Source organism: Morone saxatilis, unplaced genomic scaffold (genome assembly GCF_004916995.1).
Source record: "Morone saxatilis isolate NCDOM2014 unplaced genomic scaffold, NCSU_SB_2.0 Contig8, whole genome shotgun sequence".
Taxonomy (NCBI): domain Eukaryota; kingdom Metazoa; phylum Chordata; class Actinopteri; family Moronidae; genus Morone; species Morone saxatilis.
The window spans coordinates 9,842,157-9,860,729 of record NW_023340257.1 but is presented as its reverse complement, the minus strand read 5'-3'; the positions used below and the strand labels follow the sequence as shown (position 1 = coordinate 9,860,729).

Below are 18,573 nucleotides of genomic sequence, written 5' to 3'. Positions count from 1 at the left end.
AAATAGTTTGGAAGTCAGTCCTAGTCCAGTATGTAACTTATACAACTGTGATATAGAAACTTGAAGCTGCCAGAGCACAAACACTGAGAATGGACTGTACAGTGAAATAGGAGACATCGTGTGTCCAGCAGGAAAACTTCAGAAATGAACATAAGGAGCATATTCATAGATTCTTGTATTTTTAATGAGGTAGAAGGAGTAGATGTCTTTTTAAGGATTTTAATGTGGAAATTATCTTTTGTTATGTAGAAAAACACACATTATTGTCCCGAGCAAACTATTTGTCTTGATACATGTCTGGGGGGGATGTTTAAACCATTCTACACTGATCTTAAACAGATAATGCTCCACCCGTTGTGAGTGCACAGGTGTGGGAGCGTCTCAACAATTGACAGCGACATGTGGTCAGTCTGTCACATTATATTCCACATGTAAGAAAAACAAAAGAAAGACAGGAACAAGTGAGAAATCACGACAAATACGTCTATTTACAACAAAGACATTTACAGAAATTGCATCTCTAGTGAATTCAAACATTCTCCTTGTAGCGTTCATAAGTCATTCAAAGTTGTGTAACCCTATGCACTACCAGTATTTTTTATAGTGTACCATAAGTATGGTCTATAAAATCCACGGTAATGCTAATTAGTTTTGGGATTTTAAGGACTGTTACTTATGGTACACTCAAGATACAAGCAGTGCATATGATTATACAACTTTGACTGAGTTATGACAGCTCCATGGCCAATGTTTGCATTCCTCGGAGATGCTATTTCTGTAGATATTTTTGTGAATTGACTTAATTATGTGTCTTGGTGTTTATTTTCTTTTTCTTATATGTGGAATATACAGTATTGTGACAGATCGTATACGTGTCGCTGTAAATTATTGAGAGACACACCCACAGGAGAATATGGGCGCAGCCACACATACACAAAATTAACATTGTTGAACATCCGCCTCCAATTCACTACCATTCAATGTTTAGCTTCACTTCTGGCAGTAAAGCAGATTTGCATCTCCGCCTCGTGCGAAGTTAAACACTGGTGAACTTTGACTGGTGAAGTCGCAGCCTCAACCAACAAATACGTATGTAGCTGAGCCCTAAAATGGAATACAACATTTTCTATTTGACAGATATAACGATCTTTACATATGAATTAATTTACCATTCCTTGATATAGCACAACTGACCAGTTTTAGACCAGAAATTAGGCAAATTCCATTGCATTTTGCTCATTCATATTGCACACAAACGCTAACTGAAGGTACTGTAGTAATACAGAACCATATCTCGTGTTTCAGCTTGTAGACTGGAGCTCTTAAGGTGTGTTAAGACAGAGTGATAGGAGAATTTTCACCCTGTTTAATTAGCATAAACAGGACCACTCAACTGTTTGTGCAGTCTGTGTTTATTCACCCTAAACAGCCAATGATGTACCAACAATACAGACATTAGCCCCAGCTAGCAACATATGCACTAATCACAAGTGTGTGTGTGTGTGTCAACTCAGATTGACCTCAAAACTCCCCCGCAACTACTGAAAGATTTCCAACTCGTGCCGACTCATCGTCTTTGTTTCCTTACGCTGCATAGAGCGAATTTGCATCTATTCACAGCCACTCATCTCTTTGACTTTGCATTCAATAGGGCCTCATCCAAAATTGGCTTCAAAAAAAAGATCTTTTTATTGTGTTTATGCAATGAGGGTCTTAATCATAAAGACACGCACAGAGTCAAAGCTTTAGTCTTTGTACCAAATAATTAACTAGAAAAGAAAAATATTTTAAAAGGCTAGAAGTCCTCTTCAGACATTTTCTGGCCATATATTTAATTAACACAAGATGTTAGACTGAAACTTTCCTATAGAATTAAGCCTGATGTATATTGCACACGCATACAGTCACACACTGAGCTGTCTTACTTGATGGTCTGTAGGAAGCCTACTCTGTCATTGATCTCATCTGGTATGGTGCTGAGGATGTGTTTCAGAGCTCGGGCCCGCTCGTTCAGCTCCTGGAACTCTGGCTCTCGCCTGTCAATCATGAACTCTGAGAACGCCAAGAGGGAGAGAAACGTAGAGATGTTTAAACTCCTCAGTGATGGGCACATTAACACACATGCAAATACATACAGGGGACACTGAAATGAAGCGATTAATACTGGTGGCAAGTGTGAAAAACACATCTATAGTGCAAATGTGTGATTACGGGACCAGATATACACATGTGAATGTGTGTGCATATATTTTAAAGTGACATTGTTTAGTTTAAGTGAAGGCAGGATTAAGGTAGAATTTGGGCTGTTCCATGCAGGAGGTAGGTTTAAAATTCATCTAAAGTGTGTGTGCGTGTGTGTGTGTGAATTCATTACTGCCATCAATCACTGTACACGGCACAAGGAATTCAATTACAGACAGAAAGGACTATTTGAGTACAGGGAGAGCAGTGGATTTATGGAGAAACAGCTCCCCCCAGTGGATAAGTTGGCTGATGTAATACGGGCCGAGGCATCACAGAAACCGAAGCCAGATTGGTAATCATCCAGTTTATTGAAGTGTCCTTGAGCAGCAGTGGTGGGCACGTCCCCCTTCTGGAGGACAGCGGTTTAAAAATCCTTTATAGTAACACAAGATGAGATATGTAAACTGCGGCTTTTCTCATACTACTCTAAATCTCACCATGGTACTGTCGTATAGTTGGCCTATATGAGGTATCACATTTCACCCTCCCTCTCTCTTTCCTACCTTCCACATCGTCTGCGGCCATGCGAAGTAGAGCCTCGTTATAGTTGACTTTTAAGTTCTTCTTCTCCAGTATTTTCATAATAATGTCCTGAGTCAGACCCGGGTTCTCCTTCTCTGCCTTGAAACACACAAACATACAGTTACACTGACAGTAACTGCAGCCAGCCTTGATCTTCTGTGGCACTAAAACTGATCAAATCTACAAATCAACACAGTGGAATGATTACAAAAGGAAAGGTAATGGCACAGTTATAAGAAAAATAGCAGTTCATCTGAAAACGTAAACAAACAAAAGGGAATTTTTGTTTTTGTTACCTTTTCGAACGCTGTTCTCAAGGTCTGCGCTGCTGATAAGTTGACTTTCTCCAACTGCAAGTTACAATACACAGACACGAACATAAGCCAGCAGCACAAACACACAGCTTAGCTCTTATCGTGGCCTCTCTTCCGTCCTGAAATGTAACTCTGCATAAAGTACACACAAACCAGGCAGGCATCCTGCGATATCAAAGGAGGACACGGTGTTATTGTACTGTGAACAGCGTGTGTTCAGTCCAATCATCTGTATTCTCCATCTACTCTTCAGGAGTACTGAAGTCTATTCCATTCCTCTGGTGTTACAGAGCTCGCGGCTACGTCAAACTCCGAGCTCAGTCTGTCAATTTGCACGCCGTGTACTCACACGTGTGCGGTTTTAAAATAAAGTGTCTAATCAATTTCCTATCAAGCTTCGCCCGGTCCCAGCAATCAGATCTGAGATGAGCTTGACACGATGCCTTAGGCTATACAATAGTTTGCAGTTCAAACTTTGCCGTTTTATGTCTTTACTGGAGATTGGTGGAACAAGAAATGAGGGGCGAGAGAGGAATGATGCTGTGTTTACATGGACACCAGGGCAACTATAAAAAAAGATGTCCTATCTATAGTGTATGCCAAACTTTCAAACACAATATCCCTGTCTTTTGTGGTACATTATGAAATAATCCAGCTCGGTGAGTGTTACCCTATATGCATAAAGCACAGATGAAAGTTTTGAACTGTTTTCAGTACAAAGTGGTATGTAATTTGTTTGATAAGTGAGGCCAATTGTTTTGTTTTCAAGTACGTGCTGCCAATTAACATTCAACCCCCGGGCGCTTTGCTGCATATCATCCCCTCTCTCTCCTCTGCCTTTCCTGTCCGTCTCTCCAGCTGTTACTGTCTAATGAAGCATCAAATACAAAAAACCTTTTTACGTTTGTGGTGCTAGACAAAAAGTCATAGGGTGAGCAAAGTTGTTTTATCATGTAGGGACAATGAATGTGTGTACAAAAATTCATGGCAGTCCATCCAAATAGTTGTTGAGATATGTCAGCCTGGACCAGCGTAGTGGACCGGCACACCGACATTTCCATCCCGAGAGCCATGTTAACAAGGCTGAAAACACTTTATCTGAAGAGCGGAAAATACGCAGAGCACAGACCTTAAATAAACATGCAAAAAAAGCATCTCAACTGGTATGGCTGTGAAAAAACATAACACACAAGTGCACGTGTATGTATACATAAGGATGCATCATGTAGACACAAATACGCGCCCACATATTGTCAGCAGAATAGCACTTATCCTTGGCATGTCTTCCTCGCTAATTTAACATTAACGGGGAATATTCAACACTGTTCCTTCCATTTCCTCATTTCTATTCTGCTACACTATAAACCTTTCAACCTTTGCACCGAAGCCAATTACAATTAACCTCCACCAGTATTTTCTAAAAACACACATTATATATATATATATGAATATTTACCACAAGTCTTATCCACATTTCCTTCTCATGCATCAAACCCTGGCCTTGTTCATTTAATTTTTCCCTTTTGTTTCGTTTTTACCTCGACTGAAACCCTACATTCTTTACCTGGTTAAAGACAGGATACATCACATTGTAGAGAGCCATAGAGCCTGTTAAGGCAACGTCAGCTTCATTCTTCATGTCTTCCATGGTCATCCTTGACCAATCAGTGGCTCTTTGTGTGTGTGCTCGTCCACTGATGCCAGTTTCACCGCATTCAATCACTTACGGAGACTGACAGAATGGGAGCAGAGGAGGACCTGAAGAAGAAGGGGGCAGGACAGGTGAACAAGCAGCCAGAGAGAGATGGCGGTGGATGAGAATGACAGAGTAGGGGATTAAACGAAAAAAATGCTCAGCATGGTTACAATCTGGAATCAGTTCAACCACCTAAACTGGGCTATTTAAATGTTCTGATGTTGAAAAGAGGATCAGAAAACGTGCTTAGTCAAAGACGGAATACATCCCTTTCATGATGATTCCAACAACGCACCAGCTTTATTCCTTTCCCATTACATGACATAAAATCCCATGTGTACCACTTCTCGGAAAGCTTTTCAGTCACAGACATGATCATCACATAACAACCACATTGCCAAAGGGTGGGCCCTTTACTGTTCCACCGGGTGCAATGGTGACAAAACTGGCATGAGTCATACCTGAATAAGAAACACCCTCTCCAATATTATTGCTGCAATAAAACCATCTCTGCTAGAATTAGAAATATTATATTATATCATTGCCCTGTGTTCTGTCTCTTTCTCACACACACGCATATCTGACACCTCCAGAACCAGTTTTTCCTCACCTATTGTTTGTTCACTTTTACAGGATCTACTGTGATGTCATTCTTCATTGTGATCATACGACAGAGCGTTAATCGTAGGGCAGGGACACATACCGAGGCTACTTCCGTGCATTGTGCTTTTCAAGATCCCTGATAACCTGACCATGACTGGACACTCCTATCTAATGTCAAGTTCTTACGTTTATTATTAAATATTAGCATTAATGTTTTTACTTATCCACTTTTACACAAATATTAATACGGTTATAAAAGGGTCTGGTGCGGCAGTGTTTCCTAATATCAGTAGCTGACAGTCGCAGCGTCATACAGCCAACCAGAGAGAGCTGCTGCTGGGAGACAACAACAGACAGCTCTTCTGTCGGCTTTACACAGTCACTTAACACCAGGCTGAAAAGCAGTGTTTTGCTGCCCTCTGTGGTTTCAAGTTTTTCAACCTGCTTCACCTCTTACCAGGCACAGTGTCACTTTGGTGTTGTTGTGGCTGGGTGTGGTCAGAAGAGGGTTTAAGTGGACCTGTAACCACCAGACAGTGACAAAGTGCTGTGCTTTCAGTGTGTAATTAGTAGACAGAGGTCTTTGAAGTGAAGCCGACGTGGAAGTGTCTTAAACCTGTATTCTCGCCGATGGCCAGCAGGGGTCAGCGCCACGGGCTGCAAAAAGAAGTCCAATACGGGCTAATGTGAAATGATCCTATTCTCACTTTATTTATGAGCTCAGTAGACAGTGTCCTAACGAGTTCATGGTCTCAACCGCATGTTTCCAGTCTTCTTCCTTACAGCATGTCGTTCATTTAGTGAATGATGGTCCCATTTAGAGTAAAATAGATGATGAAGCAGGGTATGCTTTAGGGTGTGGCTACCTTGTGATTGACACTCATTCTCAGTGAGTCCTTCCAGCGCACCGCACGAATCTAACAAACTAGGCAGCTGATCAAACATAAATCAAGTTTCTGATACTGCATTGCCAATTTCTTGCCTAAAATGGCGACATCACAATCGGTTGATACTTGGTCCCCAGCAAGGTGAGAAGTTACACCACTAGAGGTCAGCAAAGACAAGCTCCTCTTTAAGTTGAACAGATAATTTAAAAAAAAAATAGGAATACAAGAAACAGAGATATAACTGTGTTATACAAATAGTAGTTATAGTTATTACAGTCAGATGTGGAGTGTCCTCTTCTTCTTTCATAGTAATAATAATAGAGAGCTGACAAGCTGTTTCCTAGCAACACAATTCAAATGATCCATTCATTAAAATCCTCAATTTGTATTGAATCTCGATCTAAAATGGGGATTTGGTTCACATCTAAAGTTTGTTCATGTACATAAGTTACTGTTTTATTTAGGTTATCAAAAAAGTTTGAAAACCTATAAAAACAGAAGAATTACATTTCAAGAACAAAATAGAGACAAGATATGTGTGAAAAAGTCCATTAGTGTAATCTTGGTTAACTCTACACTCTATTAAGCTTGTGTAAAACCATAAGCGTCAAAGCGCCATAAATGAATGTCAGGATCTGTTTACCAGAGGCAGAGATTTCTTCCATAGATGGAGTAAACAGGATGAGGAACAGTTGCATCTTCTCCAGGTGGACTCGTAAAGTCATGCCTGCAAACAGTTCTGCTTTTCTGGATGCCGGCTATCTAATCTAGCTTCATGGCGCGCCTAAATACAACAGAAACATTAAATAATGTTTTAAAGTTGCACCTGTACTGTACCTGATGTGAGGACAGAGGTCTTTATAGACAACCTTTTGGATCATTTGTGTGAGCCATTACACTTCTAGAAACATTTACCACAACAGCAGGTGGCATGAAGCTCACAACCAGACACTGGCAACCCACAAAGTCACTCTCTAATATAAACCCCTTGCGTTTCAACACAAAAGAAATGGCAATGAAAAGACTATGACCATAACTCATGGTCACATTTACAGGCCTCGAACCTTATTTTTGCTGTGGCGGCAATTTTGTGTGCGAGTAAGGTCACTGAGATAAGTTCCCTGTTTGACAAGTGGGACAAACAACAAACAACTTCAGTGACTTTACATTTACTGATGTTCGTGGCAGCTCAAAGTGACGCCAGGTGTTGATTCCCGTAACTACTGTAACCCCGCGGGTTTGTAAAGGTAAACAGGTGGAAAAGGGTTGACAGCCCGACACTTACCTGACGATGTTACTGCTGCCAATGAAGAGAAGAGCAGCGACCAGCCAGTGACCAGGAGCTGGGTAGTGTTGACTACAGGTAGCGTTAATGCGCTAACATAAGATTAGCACTTTACAGCAGGTGATCAAATCTGTCCTGAGCTGACCAGCGCCCGAGCTCTACCTAACTATTTAATGATAAAACAGCGGGAATATAAAAGTTAAATAACAATAGCTGACAAGTGCTTCAGTTATGAGCTCCGACGGGCTATTCGCTCCCGTCTTGTTGTGGTTTGTGTCTCATTCAGGAAGTTTTTCTGCCTCACAAAGCTGTAATAGCCGGGAGTCTGGGGTGGGCGGTGTTGGGAGCTGTCCGTCGGTATCGCACCAGAGGCAGGTTGTAGTTCTTTCCGTACGCCTCCTCCATGTCCCTTCATTGTAATGGCCCCCAAAACAGACTACAAATCCCATAAAGGCACAGGTGGTGTATATTTTAGAACCGTGTGACGCTTTCGCACAGGACATTTTATCGCGTTCCCACTTTTACAAAGTGCACAGTATACAAAAATATATCTTCAAGGGTTAGCAGAAGGTATATCTGGAGTTTAAATAACCGCAAACTGTGCTAGTTATCAGTACAGCACGAAATTATCTGTTGCACTGTTGGTCAAGATAGTTATCCACCAGCTGCTGTCGGTTGGCGTCACACATAAACAGTTAAGAACATTGTGTTCGTTACAGGCACTTTACATTAGGGAGAAACTAACGTCATGGTAACCGCTGTAGCAGGATAAAGCTACTAGGGCATACCAATTGAGGCAGGTGATATAAAATAGGTTGAACAATGTGTGTTGGCATGTGACAGTCTTTCAGTGACTCGAACAACGAGCACGAAGCCGCCAGGAGGAGGGTCGAAAACATTTAAATGATACAAGTAAACTGAATGTTCGCATAAACGAAGACGGAAACAGGGTACGCGTGACCATTTCGGTTTTCGTCAATACTCTTTGGTCGACGTCCATTGGACCAATCGACGTTGAGGGGGCGGAGTCTGCGGCAAATGAACCAGCAGCGAGCCGCTGCGGTGCTGGAGGAGAGCAGCAGAGAGAGACCGCACACATCCATCCATCCACCCACCGTACCTAACACCGTTTATCGGTAAGAGCCGTTTTAAGCAATTACTTACAACTAGTTCAGCCACAGAACCTGTACCGCAGTATCTGAATAACATGACAGGATAACAAACCCTAACTGCTCAGGTTTAGCAAGATAAAAAAAAAAAAGAGAAAAGCCTATTTGTGAGTTTTTCTATAGTATGATTTTTTGTATGAAGGTGTAGGAATGTGTAGTTGTAATAGGGAATTTTATGGAACAGTATACCGGGATTATGATGCTATAATAAACATATGTAGGCTTTTAATAAGGGCGGGCGGGTGGAGACGCACATTGGAGCCAAACATATTTCTTCAAGCCTATTGATTAAAGCCGTTACCCGATTTCCACCACCCAGTGCTGTTGCATTTCTGCCGGTGGTCTACGATTGCAGTGCTTGTTTTTGTTGTTTGTTGTTCACTGAGCTCAGGCATTGCAGTGTGGTTCTTGTCCTTGAAATACAGGCAAAGGCGCGGTGACAGCATGTGGCTGAATTAACGAGGCACATTGTAGTAGCCTGCTCCTACCCTATCCCCACCCCACACACACACACACACACACACACACCTATACATACACCTATACACACACCACTTGTTATTCCTTCATGCAGGTCTGTGTGTGTCTGTATGTGTGGTGGTTTTGGTGAAAATCCATGTAGTATCAGAATTGCCCGCAGATTCAGCTGGTTCATATATTTGATAAGGGGAAACAAAATACATCTCATATATCTTATATTCATATTAAACTGACTTTTCACCTCGGGTTAAATCATAGGAATTGTATATTGATACCTTGTGAGGAGAAAAGAATGCCAAAACATGGTCAGTAATAAACATTTCAGTGTCTCTCCTCCTCTTGTCTCATTCTCTCAATCCTCCTATGATCTCTTTATCTCTGCAACCAAGATAATGACCTCCTAAATCCTCATTTAGGCCCACAGTGCCACCAGCTCCATATTCAGAAAAACAGTATCCCTTTTAATTATAATCTCAATGTATTAATCCCAAATGCATCTGAAACACTGCTTAATCTCTGTTGATATAAAGCCTGCTGTGTCCTCCCTCTGCCCGCCTATGATGTGTGTGTGTGTGTGTGTGTGTGTGTGTGTCCTGCCTTTTCCCACCGCTGCATTAATTGCATTTCAATAATTAAATGTCTTTCAAATCAGCCTGGCGAAACAAAAACGAGCAGGGAAGGGAGGAGCAGCTGACTGGATTTGAACACTCTGCACACAGCCCGTGTGTGAGTGTGTGTCTGTGACTGCCACAACCTTGTTTGTAGGTGTGTGTGTGCGTGCTTGACGTTTCCCCCTTCCGTGAAATATTCTGCTGTGAGAATAAGAGGAAATTTGCAGTAAGTGCTGCAGTTGACTATAGATATGTCCTCTCAGGCTAGACGCAAACCTGTTACGTACTGCAGTATGAAGTGAGGGGGAAGAAATCTAATTGAATCTTTCTTTGTCCTAAAATACATGGTTACTGAATTAGAATGTACTGAAAATACAGGAGAACAAAAGGCTGGTGGTGATCGGCACAAAAACCTGCAGATTGCTGACAAATGGACGTCATACAAATTAAAAACATATTGAAAAAAATGCTATGACAGTTTAAACTATGTAATAAATCTACAGAATGTAATTAAAAACCACAAAGAAAGGTGGGTGAACTCAATTTCAGCAGTTTTCCTTCTGCAGCTTTTACTTTTTCCCCCCTCACTTCCTACATAAACTCACACACTGACACACACCACCTGCACGCACACACTCAGGCAGCAAGCTTTGTCCCCTGTACAGTCTGCTGCAGCAAAGACACAGGGGATTAGTTTCTACCTGGCCAGATAGGAGGATGAGAGCCGAGAGAGAGATTCGAGGTCAGGGAAAGAAAGAGAGAAAGAGGTCAAGAGTTAAATCAGGCAGTTACAGAGAGGAAATCAAAATAATGATAATGAATTGCCCGCTTGAATGAATGCACCAAACTGGGAATGTTTGATACCTAAAGATAAATACAGCCATAAAAAAGAGTGGATAAATACATCAAATCAGAGAAGAAACTCCTAAATATGGAGGTTACCTGTTAACATGTGTATAATCATTTTAAACAGAGCTCTTTTTTTTCTTTGGTGCAAATTATGAATTTAATTTAATTTAATAAAACTCTACACAAGCTTGTACACACTTAAGGGGAAATGTTCTGCCATCTCACAGCAGTCTGTTCGACCTTTCACGGTCTGTCCAGCTCACATCACCTCAACTCTGGTTCACACACACACGTACCCTGGTATCGATCGGTCGATTGATTGGTGGCGCTGAGGGATGGGCTGAGTATCGACGAGGGAGAGAGAGAGAGATCTCAGTGAGGAGGAGGAGGAGGAGGAGGACAGTAAAATGGCTGAAGTGATTTGGTAATACCCATATTTTCCCCTCACGTAAACCCCTACCGCCGCACTGAACGGCTCAAACACCAGATCAATTTGAATTATCCTCCTAATTGTCTCACTTGTCACCATCCTCGTCTCTCTCAATCACCTCTCCGTGTGTATGTCTGTCCCCCGAGCTAACCCTCTGCCTCCTGCAGCAAGCTAAATAATCACAGTTCAGTTTGTGAGCAATTCATACACCTTCTTACCTCTGTTACACGCACACACACCTACGCACACATTTCTCCCGCAGGACTAGTTGATAGTGACCTTTCTTGTTCTCCGGTGTCTCTCTGGTCTTTAGTCCATTTGAAAAAGCCTCCAGTCTTTTCACTTTTACCACTGACCCCAAATAGAGGCCGATCCAATTACAGCTCAAACCTCCTAACTGTGCTCCCACAGCGCCGTAGCTGTTAGTGTGTGTGTGTGTGTGTGTGTTTTTCTGATATAGAGAAAGAAAAGAGACACTGTTGAGTGTGCCTTGGCAGAGTGTGGGGAGCAGTCAACCATCTTGCCATGCTATGCAGGGGGTCGTTAGATATCACTGGCTCTGAATCAAAGCTGGTATCTGCATGGAATCTGCCTCTATTCAGCTTTTCAGAGCACTTCCTGTTTCTGTCTGTCTGTCTTTAGTTGTGTCTTCCTCTCTTTTGCTAATTTTCTACCCACACGTCTTCCTTGTTTTTGTTGGTTTCTGTCTCTGCTCATTTTTTTCTCCTCTCTCTCTCTCAGTCTATTAAACTGTCTTTATACCTCTTTATCTCTCCCTGCGTGTCTCTCCCTCTGGGTGTCTCTGTTAGCAGGGATTAATAAAGGGTTGTTAACCTCTGTTTGCCCTCTGTGGAGTGTACAGTGAGCATCCTGGGACTTCGGGCAGGTTCCATAGCACGTTATGTCATTTTGGAGCCAGGGCTAAGGCACTGAGCTGAGGATGGGCTGTAGATAGGTAATGTTGTGTGCCACTGGGATGGATATAAACTGCAGGGGTAGACTTTAAAAAGTAGAGTAGAGGTAATCACAGCCATATTGGACGACTGAATATAACTGTGCAATGCAGCGTGAACACGCATGGAAAATTACAGTAAGTAATAGAGCAATGACAGGACTCACTGTGTGTGGCCTGTACACAGAAACGTTTTAAGCCAAGTAAATATGGCTTTTTATTATGTCATATGCTGTGTGTGTTGAACAACAATGTCAGTGACCTCTAGCTTCAGCATGGTAAATAGGTGGTAGCTGCTCAGCACAGTGTCCTGTACCAGGGTTTCGTTTAGTTTAATGGGTTGTTTCTGTAAGTTTAACAGGTGCTAATGAACTATTGCTACACCCACAGCAAACACAAACCACAAGTATCGTGCTGTTGTTGTGGCTGCCACAGCAACGCCACAAAGCTCTGTGCATTACAGCACATATCTAGTTTTGCTTTCTCAATTACAGAAGAAAATAATAATCCATAACACATTTCACACTTGGTTATAATTTCCTATGCACAGGGAGATTGAATTAATTGAACTTGCCACTTTTTAAATGAAATGCTGTAAATGAACCAATGCTGAAGTTTCTTTTTATTTAGCTCTACTTTATAAGATGAGACTCAGAGATTGCCTTCAGGTTTTACTGTCCAGCGGAGTCTTATCTGGCTGGATCCTGCTAGATCTAAACTAAAACTTAACTAATCGGAAATACTGTGTATGTTAGCTGTGATAAGGGTTTTGTTTTAAAATATTTACAACCACTTCCAGAAATAGGGATAACCACTGACAGCTGATTACCTTTATTTAGCCTTGCGTTTTTATCCCTTTGGCGCCACCTCCACCAATGTCAGAACTGCAGTGGGGACTGTTCACAGCTTTAGTCCACACTAAAGTGACACTTTTGACATGTCACAGTATGAAAAGCACATGTGTAACTAATGAAATGAATCATGGCTGAATTCCATTTAGCTGCCACAGTTTCGGGTTTTGTTGTGCATGCTGGCTCACTGTCTACCTCTCATGGCTCACCAGGACACTTGAATAGAAGAGAGTCATTGTTGAGGTTATTAATAAAACTAAATTAGTCCTTTTACTTACGACAAGTCAAAATGTCTGCTGTAAGACAGAGCCCTGTTAATGTAACACTGGCTGCTAAAAAAAGCTTCACCTTACATTGGCCAGTGTTCGGTTTTATTCTAAGATTGACAGATTAATTAAAAAGTATGACATATTTCCTTTTTTATACGCAGAACAGAAATATATCTGCGTGAATGTGGCAGCAGTAATCATTGCTTTGGGGGTGCGATTGCATTCTGCTTTTAAAGATGTTAAAACTTCGAGGAATATCATATAACATGCACAATAAACTATTGTCCCCTCTACAAAATCATGTCAAAGTAGCAGATAACATTCCGTTTTTATCAGAACAATTAATAACTATCATTTACTAGATGAGAAATCAAATTATGACCAAACCTTTAGGATTTTTAAAAATTATTATTCTGGCCTTTTTAGATTCTACCATCAGAGAAATGTTGCATTCTTTCCTTAACGAAATTAGCTTCTAGATGAGATACAGTGCTGGCCGCGTAGCCATCTAGCTGCTGTTGCCTGGTTGCCACAGTAGGTATGGGGCGTGAGCTGAACGGACAACTTGATTGATGAATTGTATCCACTTTTTTGGGGGGCACAGTAATGGAAGTCCCCACCCGCCATTGCAGTTTAGTGTTTCTTTTCTCTCCGACTGCAATGGAGGTAAATGCTCTACCCACTGTTTTCTGCTCTGCCCTGGGAGTCTCCACATCAGTGAGTGAGCGATAGGTGAGAGACGGGTTGTCTAATCAAACGGGAAAAGTGAGACACTCACAGATACACTAAAAATGATTAAACCTTCATGAAACCTTACACCATTAATCTCAAATCACTCGTGTGAGTGTGTTGCATTTTACTCAGTTCAAGACCAGAACAATATGTAGAAAGCGACCGCAGTGGTGCCTCCAAGGAAAACTTGAAACTCATGAATGATAATCAGACTCCATTATCTCTACTGTAAAGCCCTTTATAAATTAGACATATTCATGGTGAAATCGTGCCAGATTACTCTGCCATTTTTAACAGCGCGTCCATCGCAGAAATTCAAGGTTTTTCTGGGTCAGAGTTTTATAATGATACACATCGTTCTCTGCAGTTTATTCCCAGAGGGATAGGCCTTGATGAAATGGGATTGGAGAATTCGTCAAAGCGCCTACGAGCTTCAGCAGTTTGGAAGTGTACTTAGAGCCTCAGTGAACCAGGGTGCTGTGATTTGAGCTGAAGCAGAGAAGTGGGCTTTGCTGCTGCTCCGTAGTGATCACTTCCAGAGAGCAAAGAAGAAGAGATGGAGCTTGCCTTGTTTTTGCAAAATGACTGTGTGTGTGTGTGCTGTGTGTGTTTGTAATATACGATGTCAGAGAGTGCCCTGAGTGACAGAACTGGAGCTGGTGTGAAGAGTTCTTGCAAAGAGAGGGGTTATGCGAGACGGAAAATGCTGAGTAGTGTGCGAAAAAAGGAAAGAGAGTTTATCTGCCTACATGGAGGGAGGAAGATATCTTTTAAGGGTAAAAATTCTCTCTGTCAGCTCGGCAAAACGAAAAATGTCCATCACTTGCAGTTGCCTTGGTAACCTTGGCTTGGAAGTGTATGTTGAAACGTGCACTTCAAAGTGTGTGTGTGTGTGTGTGTGTGTGTACCTGGGGATTTGAACCATGAATGAGGATGTCCATGTTTAATAAATTCCCCTGGCCTCCGAAGCATGCCGTCTCAAGGTGTTGGGTTTAAATGGCAGTAAGGATTATCGTGCGTGCTGTGGATTTGGGTGACGTCACATTTTAATTGTCGAAATGTCAACTGCCGATCTATTCTGTTCGAGAATTAGGATTACACCGAGAGATTAGAGGCTGCTTTTAAAGGCCAGTGAGTTTAATTGCATGGAATTAATCAAGTTGTCAGGATTAAACCATTTCTGACATATCCAGCTCTTTTAGTCACGAGAAAACATTTTATAGCCGGGTGTTAGGTTTCCCTGCTTACGTGTGAGGCATGCTGGGAACCCCACCTTTTAGTAGGTCGGAGCCAAAAGTTGGGCTGATTGTCATCAATGGCCCAACTGGCGAAGTGTGGGATCCTCTTGCAGACAGCGTGCCACAACTCAAAAGGTCAGAACGGTGTCACCATTACAAGTAATAGCCAGCCACCCATGGTGTTATTATCCACTCACACATGCAGACTTGCACACAGACACACACAGGTGCACACACAATGATGCTCCACACTACTTTTCCTGGCTTAACTGCATGGCTGGGTCTTTCCTTACAGAGAGCAGGGCTGTCTGTGAGGAAAAGTTCAGCTCCCACAGCTCAGAAGGTCAGGAACATTACCTCCATTTACATCTCTGCCAGCCACCCCCTCCTTTCCCTCACTCTCTCTGGATCTCTCTCACTCTCTCCGCGATGTCTGACTCACAGCGCGACATGTGAGCGCAGGTGAACACACGTGACTCAACAGTATGTTCACTGCAATACATCTGGTCTGCGCCTTCGGGCGTCATTTGATTTTTCTGTTCACGTCCGTTTTAAAGTCGTACATCATTAATGCAACAAGCTGTTAGCGAGGCTTTAACCACAACTTCGCAGCCTGCCAACTTGATGGACCATCCTGCCGCTGACTCCAGTCTAACTTAATATATGCTCAGATTAATTATCTTACAGTATTTAATTCAATTTGTCCTACTCCGATTCCTTTCATACTTCTTGGCTGTGATGAATGGATGATTTAACAATAAGGCTGATATTCTTCTATATTTTTGTTGCCGTCAACAAATCCCATTAGAAGAACCAAAACAAACAGTGCATCTGTCCATCTCTCAGTACTTTCTCACTTCCCTACGCTGTCTCGCACGCTCAGCCCTGATTCCATTTGTTCCAGCTGAAGCTGTAAAAGTTTAAGGTTTTTGAGCAATTTTGTAAATCAACTGGGCACTGTAGTTTTTTTTAGTAAACATTACTCAAACAGGACTAAATAGTGGATTTGTTGGGGTATTTTCAGCGGATTAATACAGATTTAGTCCTCTAGTCTAGTGAGTATGTAATAGTTAATGTGGGATTGACTATGACAAAGGCACTACATGTTAGAAGGATCAGTAGCTGTTGGTTGAGAGAGAAGAGAAGAAGATAACCACCCTTATCCTGTTAAATATAACTCTATACTATATCTATATATAACTCTAAATATAACAAAATGTTCACATATTTGGGTACATGAACAAAGTGCATGTGTGAAGAAACTCTGTAAACTCAAATGAATTTCCATTTGCTGACTCAAGCGGATGCAAATCCAGCTGGCAGTTTGGTCCGTGCCATGCTTGTCAAAAGCAGTTTGTCAGAATACTTAGATTGGGAACAAACAAGATGACTGTCAGTGCAGAAGGACGTGTTGCGATGTGTGTTATGCAAGAGAATGAGGGATGGCAGATCTTTTAGATTGTAAAATGTAGGCATGGCTGGCCAACTCTTCCTACCCAATCAGGAGGTATTGCTTGAGGGATAAGGCTAGCACTAATATATATTTTTGTTATTATTAACAAATAGTAGTGTAAGGATCACAAGATTGTGATACAAATATGTGAAGATTCAAATCAGTGAGATTAAAAATGAATCATGATATTAATATAATTTGATAAAAAAATATAAGAGAACATATATTTTGTAGATTTTTGTCAGAGAAATAAAGGAATATAATAATAATAAATTATATATAATTCCTCCTCACTCTTATTTTGTTAAAGAAATTGTGAGAAAATCATATCCTGAACCCAGTACTGTGAATACTGTGAGTATTTCATTATACCTCTATTAACAAATCATATGAAAAGGCCAAAACCAATAATGGCGACTCTCAATCCCAAGCACCATTGTTCCTTTTAAAGATGTAAATCTTGACAATAACAGCAAATATATAGTCTCCTTATTAAAAGACAATCAATATTTTCCAAAAAATATTGGTGCTGTAATTTGCAACATGACTAAAATAGGAAAAAGAAATGTTTTATAGTTTTTGGACACCATTGGAGGTCTATGGCAATTCATTGTTGGTTTTAGTTAAGACGTACTGTCAGCCGTAGATTAAGTGCTCCAGTGAGTATTTAATAGTTTTTGGACACCAATGGAGGCAATTCATTGTTGGTTTTAGTCTTTTTATGGTATTTTTTGACAATAAGAAAAACTCTAGACTATCACCAGACTAATCCTTTAATGGATTTGACATTAATGGATCCCCCACGTTGGACTGCTTTATTTTGAGGGGAGATTGTTTGTTGCATGCCAGAGCCCAGCAGCGGAAAGCACAGAACACAACAGGATGGGGGCACTAATTTTCTGGCTGCTGCCCATTGTAGTTGTTGTTGACACTCAGGTACATTGTGAGCACAGTCAGTCACCTGTCGTCCCACGCATACAGTAGCAGCCAGCAGATTCCAGCCCTGCATGGGACTGCTAATAGAATCCTCTATACAAACTGTATAATAACAGCACAGCAGAGAGACAAACAACAAAACAAATGTCCATGTGTTATTTCACACTTTATCACTGTGTCTCGGTATGTTTCTCTACTCTCCATCTCTCTCTCTCTCTCTCTTTTTATGCTAAATATCACTGAGTCTTTCTTTCTTTTTTTGTTTGAGCAGCAGAAAACAATGTTGCCTGGCAACAACAGCCCCAGAGTGATTGCGCAGTGTGTGTACATTTTAAAGGTATAAACGGAAAGAGACAGAAAAAGTAGCGAGGGAGGAGGAGGGTAGGTGAAGATAGATAGCATATGGACGAGAGGAAGATGAAGAAGAAGAAGGTGGGAAGTGTGACGGCGTGGAAAGATGATGGGAAGGATGGAGGATGGGTCGGGTGGGTGGGGTTGGGTTGAAGGCCTCTTCCTAATCAGTCATTCTGTACTCGCAGTCAGAAACTCGTCCATTCGTATACAAAGGCTCAGACACACACACACACACACACACACACACACACACAGAGCAAAGCTGATTTGAAGAAAATAAGCTGATTTAACTTGGGATGAAAAGAATGGCCATAAAATATGTATGAGCTCATTTAGCAGATGTGCACTGAACATCAATACTGACTGCAGTCAGCAGCTGTAGTTACCGGACATTCTTGTTGTTTATCTCATTTCCTCTAATTCTCTTTCTCCATCGCTCTCTGTCCGTTATTTCTATACCTGTGCACAACTGGGTTTAACTCTTAGGTTTGATGTGGATGTGTGTCTTTTTACATTTGATTCCTTGTTTCCTTGTTTTTCCTTCTATCTCTTCCCTGAACCCATTGTCCTGTCATATTTTCCTTAAGGGATCAAAGTCAAAGTCAGCTTTAATGTCAGTTACTTCACATGCACCGGACATACAAAGGAATCGAGAGTACTCTCCCACGGTGAAACGATAAAGTGCACAGGCACAACAG

At 41.5% G+C, this 18,573-nt stretch overlaps 2 protein-coding genes across 2 annotated transcripts in view; one reads left to right on the top strand and one right to left on the bottom strand.

Moving 5' to 3' along the window:
• pdcd10a (programmed cell death 10a) overlaps positions 1–7,864 on the bottom strand; it is a gene marked incomplete at its 3' end in the record, with an annotated part of 9,022 nt that extends 1,158 nt beyond the window's left edge. The window contains 5 exon segments of the mRNA XM_035680267.1: positions 1,926–2,052; positions 2,748–2,865; positions 3,063–3,116; positions 4,645–4,838; positions 7,552–7,864. Of these exon segments, the coding sequence (XP_035536160.1) occupies positions 1,926–2,052; positions 2,748–2,865; positions 3,063–3,116; positions 4,645–4,734 (389 nt within the window).
• A 392-nt stretch (positions 7,865–8,256) lies between these two features.
• Positions 8,257–18,573, top strand: part of serpini1 (serpin peptidase inhibitor, clade I (neuroserpin), member 1) — an 18,870-nt gene continuing 8,553 nt past the window's right edge. Inside the window, exon 1 of the mRNA XM_035680266.1 lies at positions 8,257–8,687. The gene's annotated coding sequence lies outside the window, so the exon portion shown is untranslated. The remainder of the gene's footprint in view (positions 8,688–18,573) is intronic.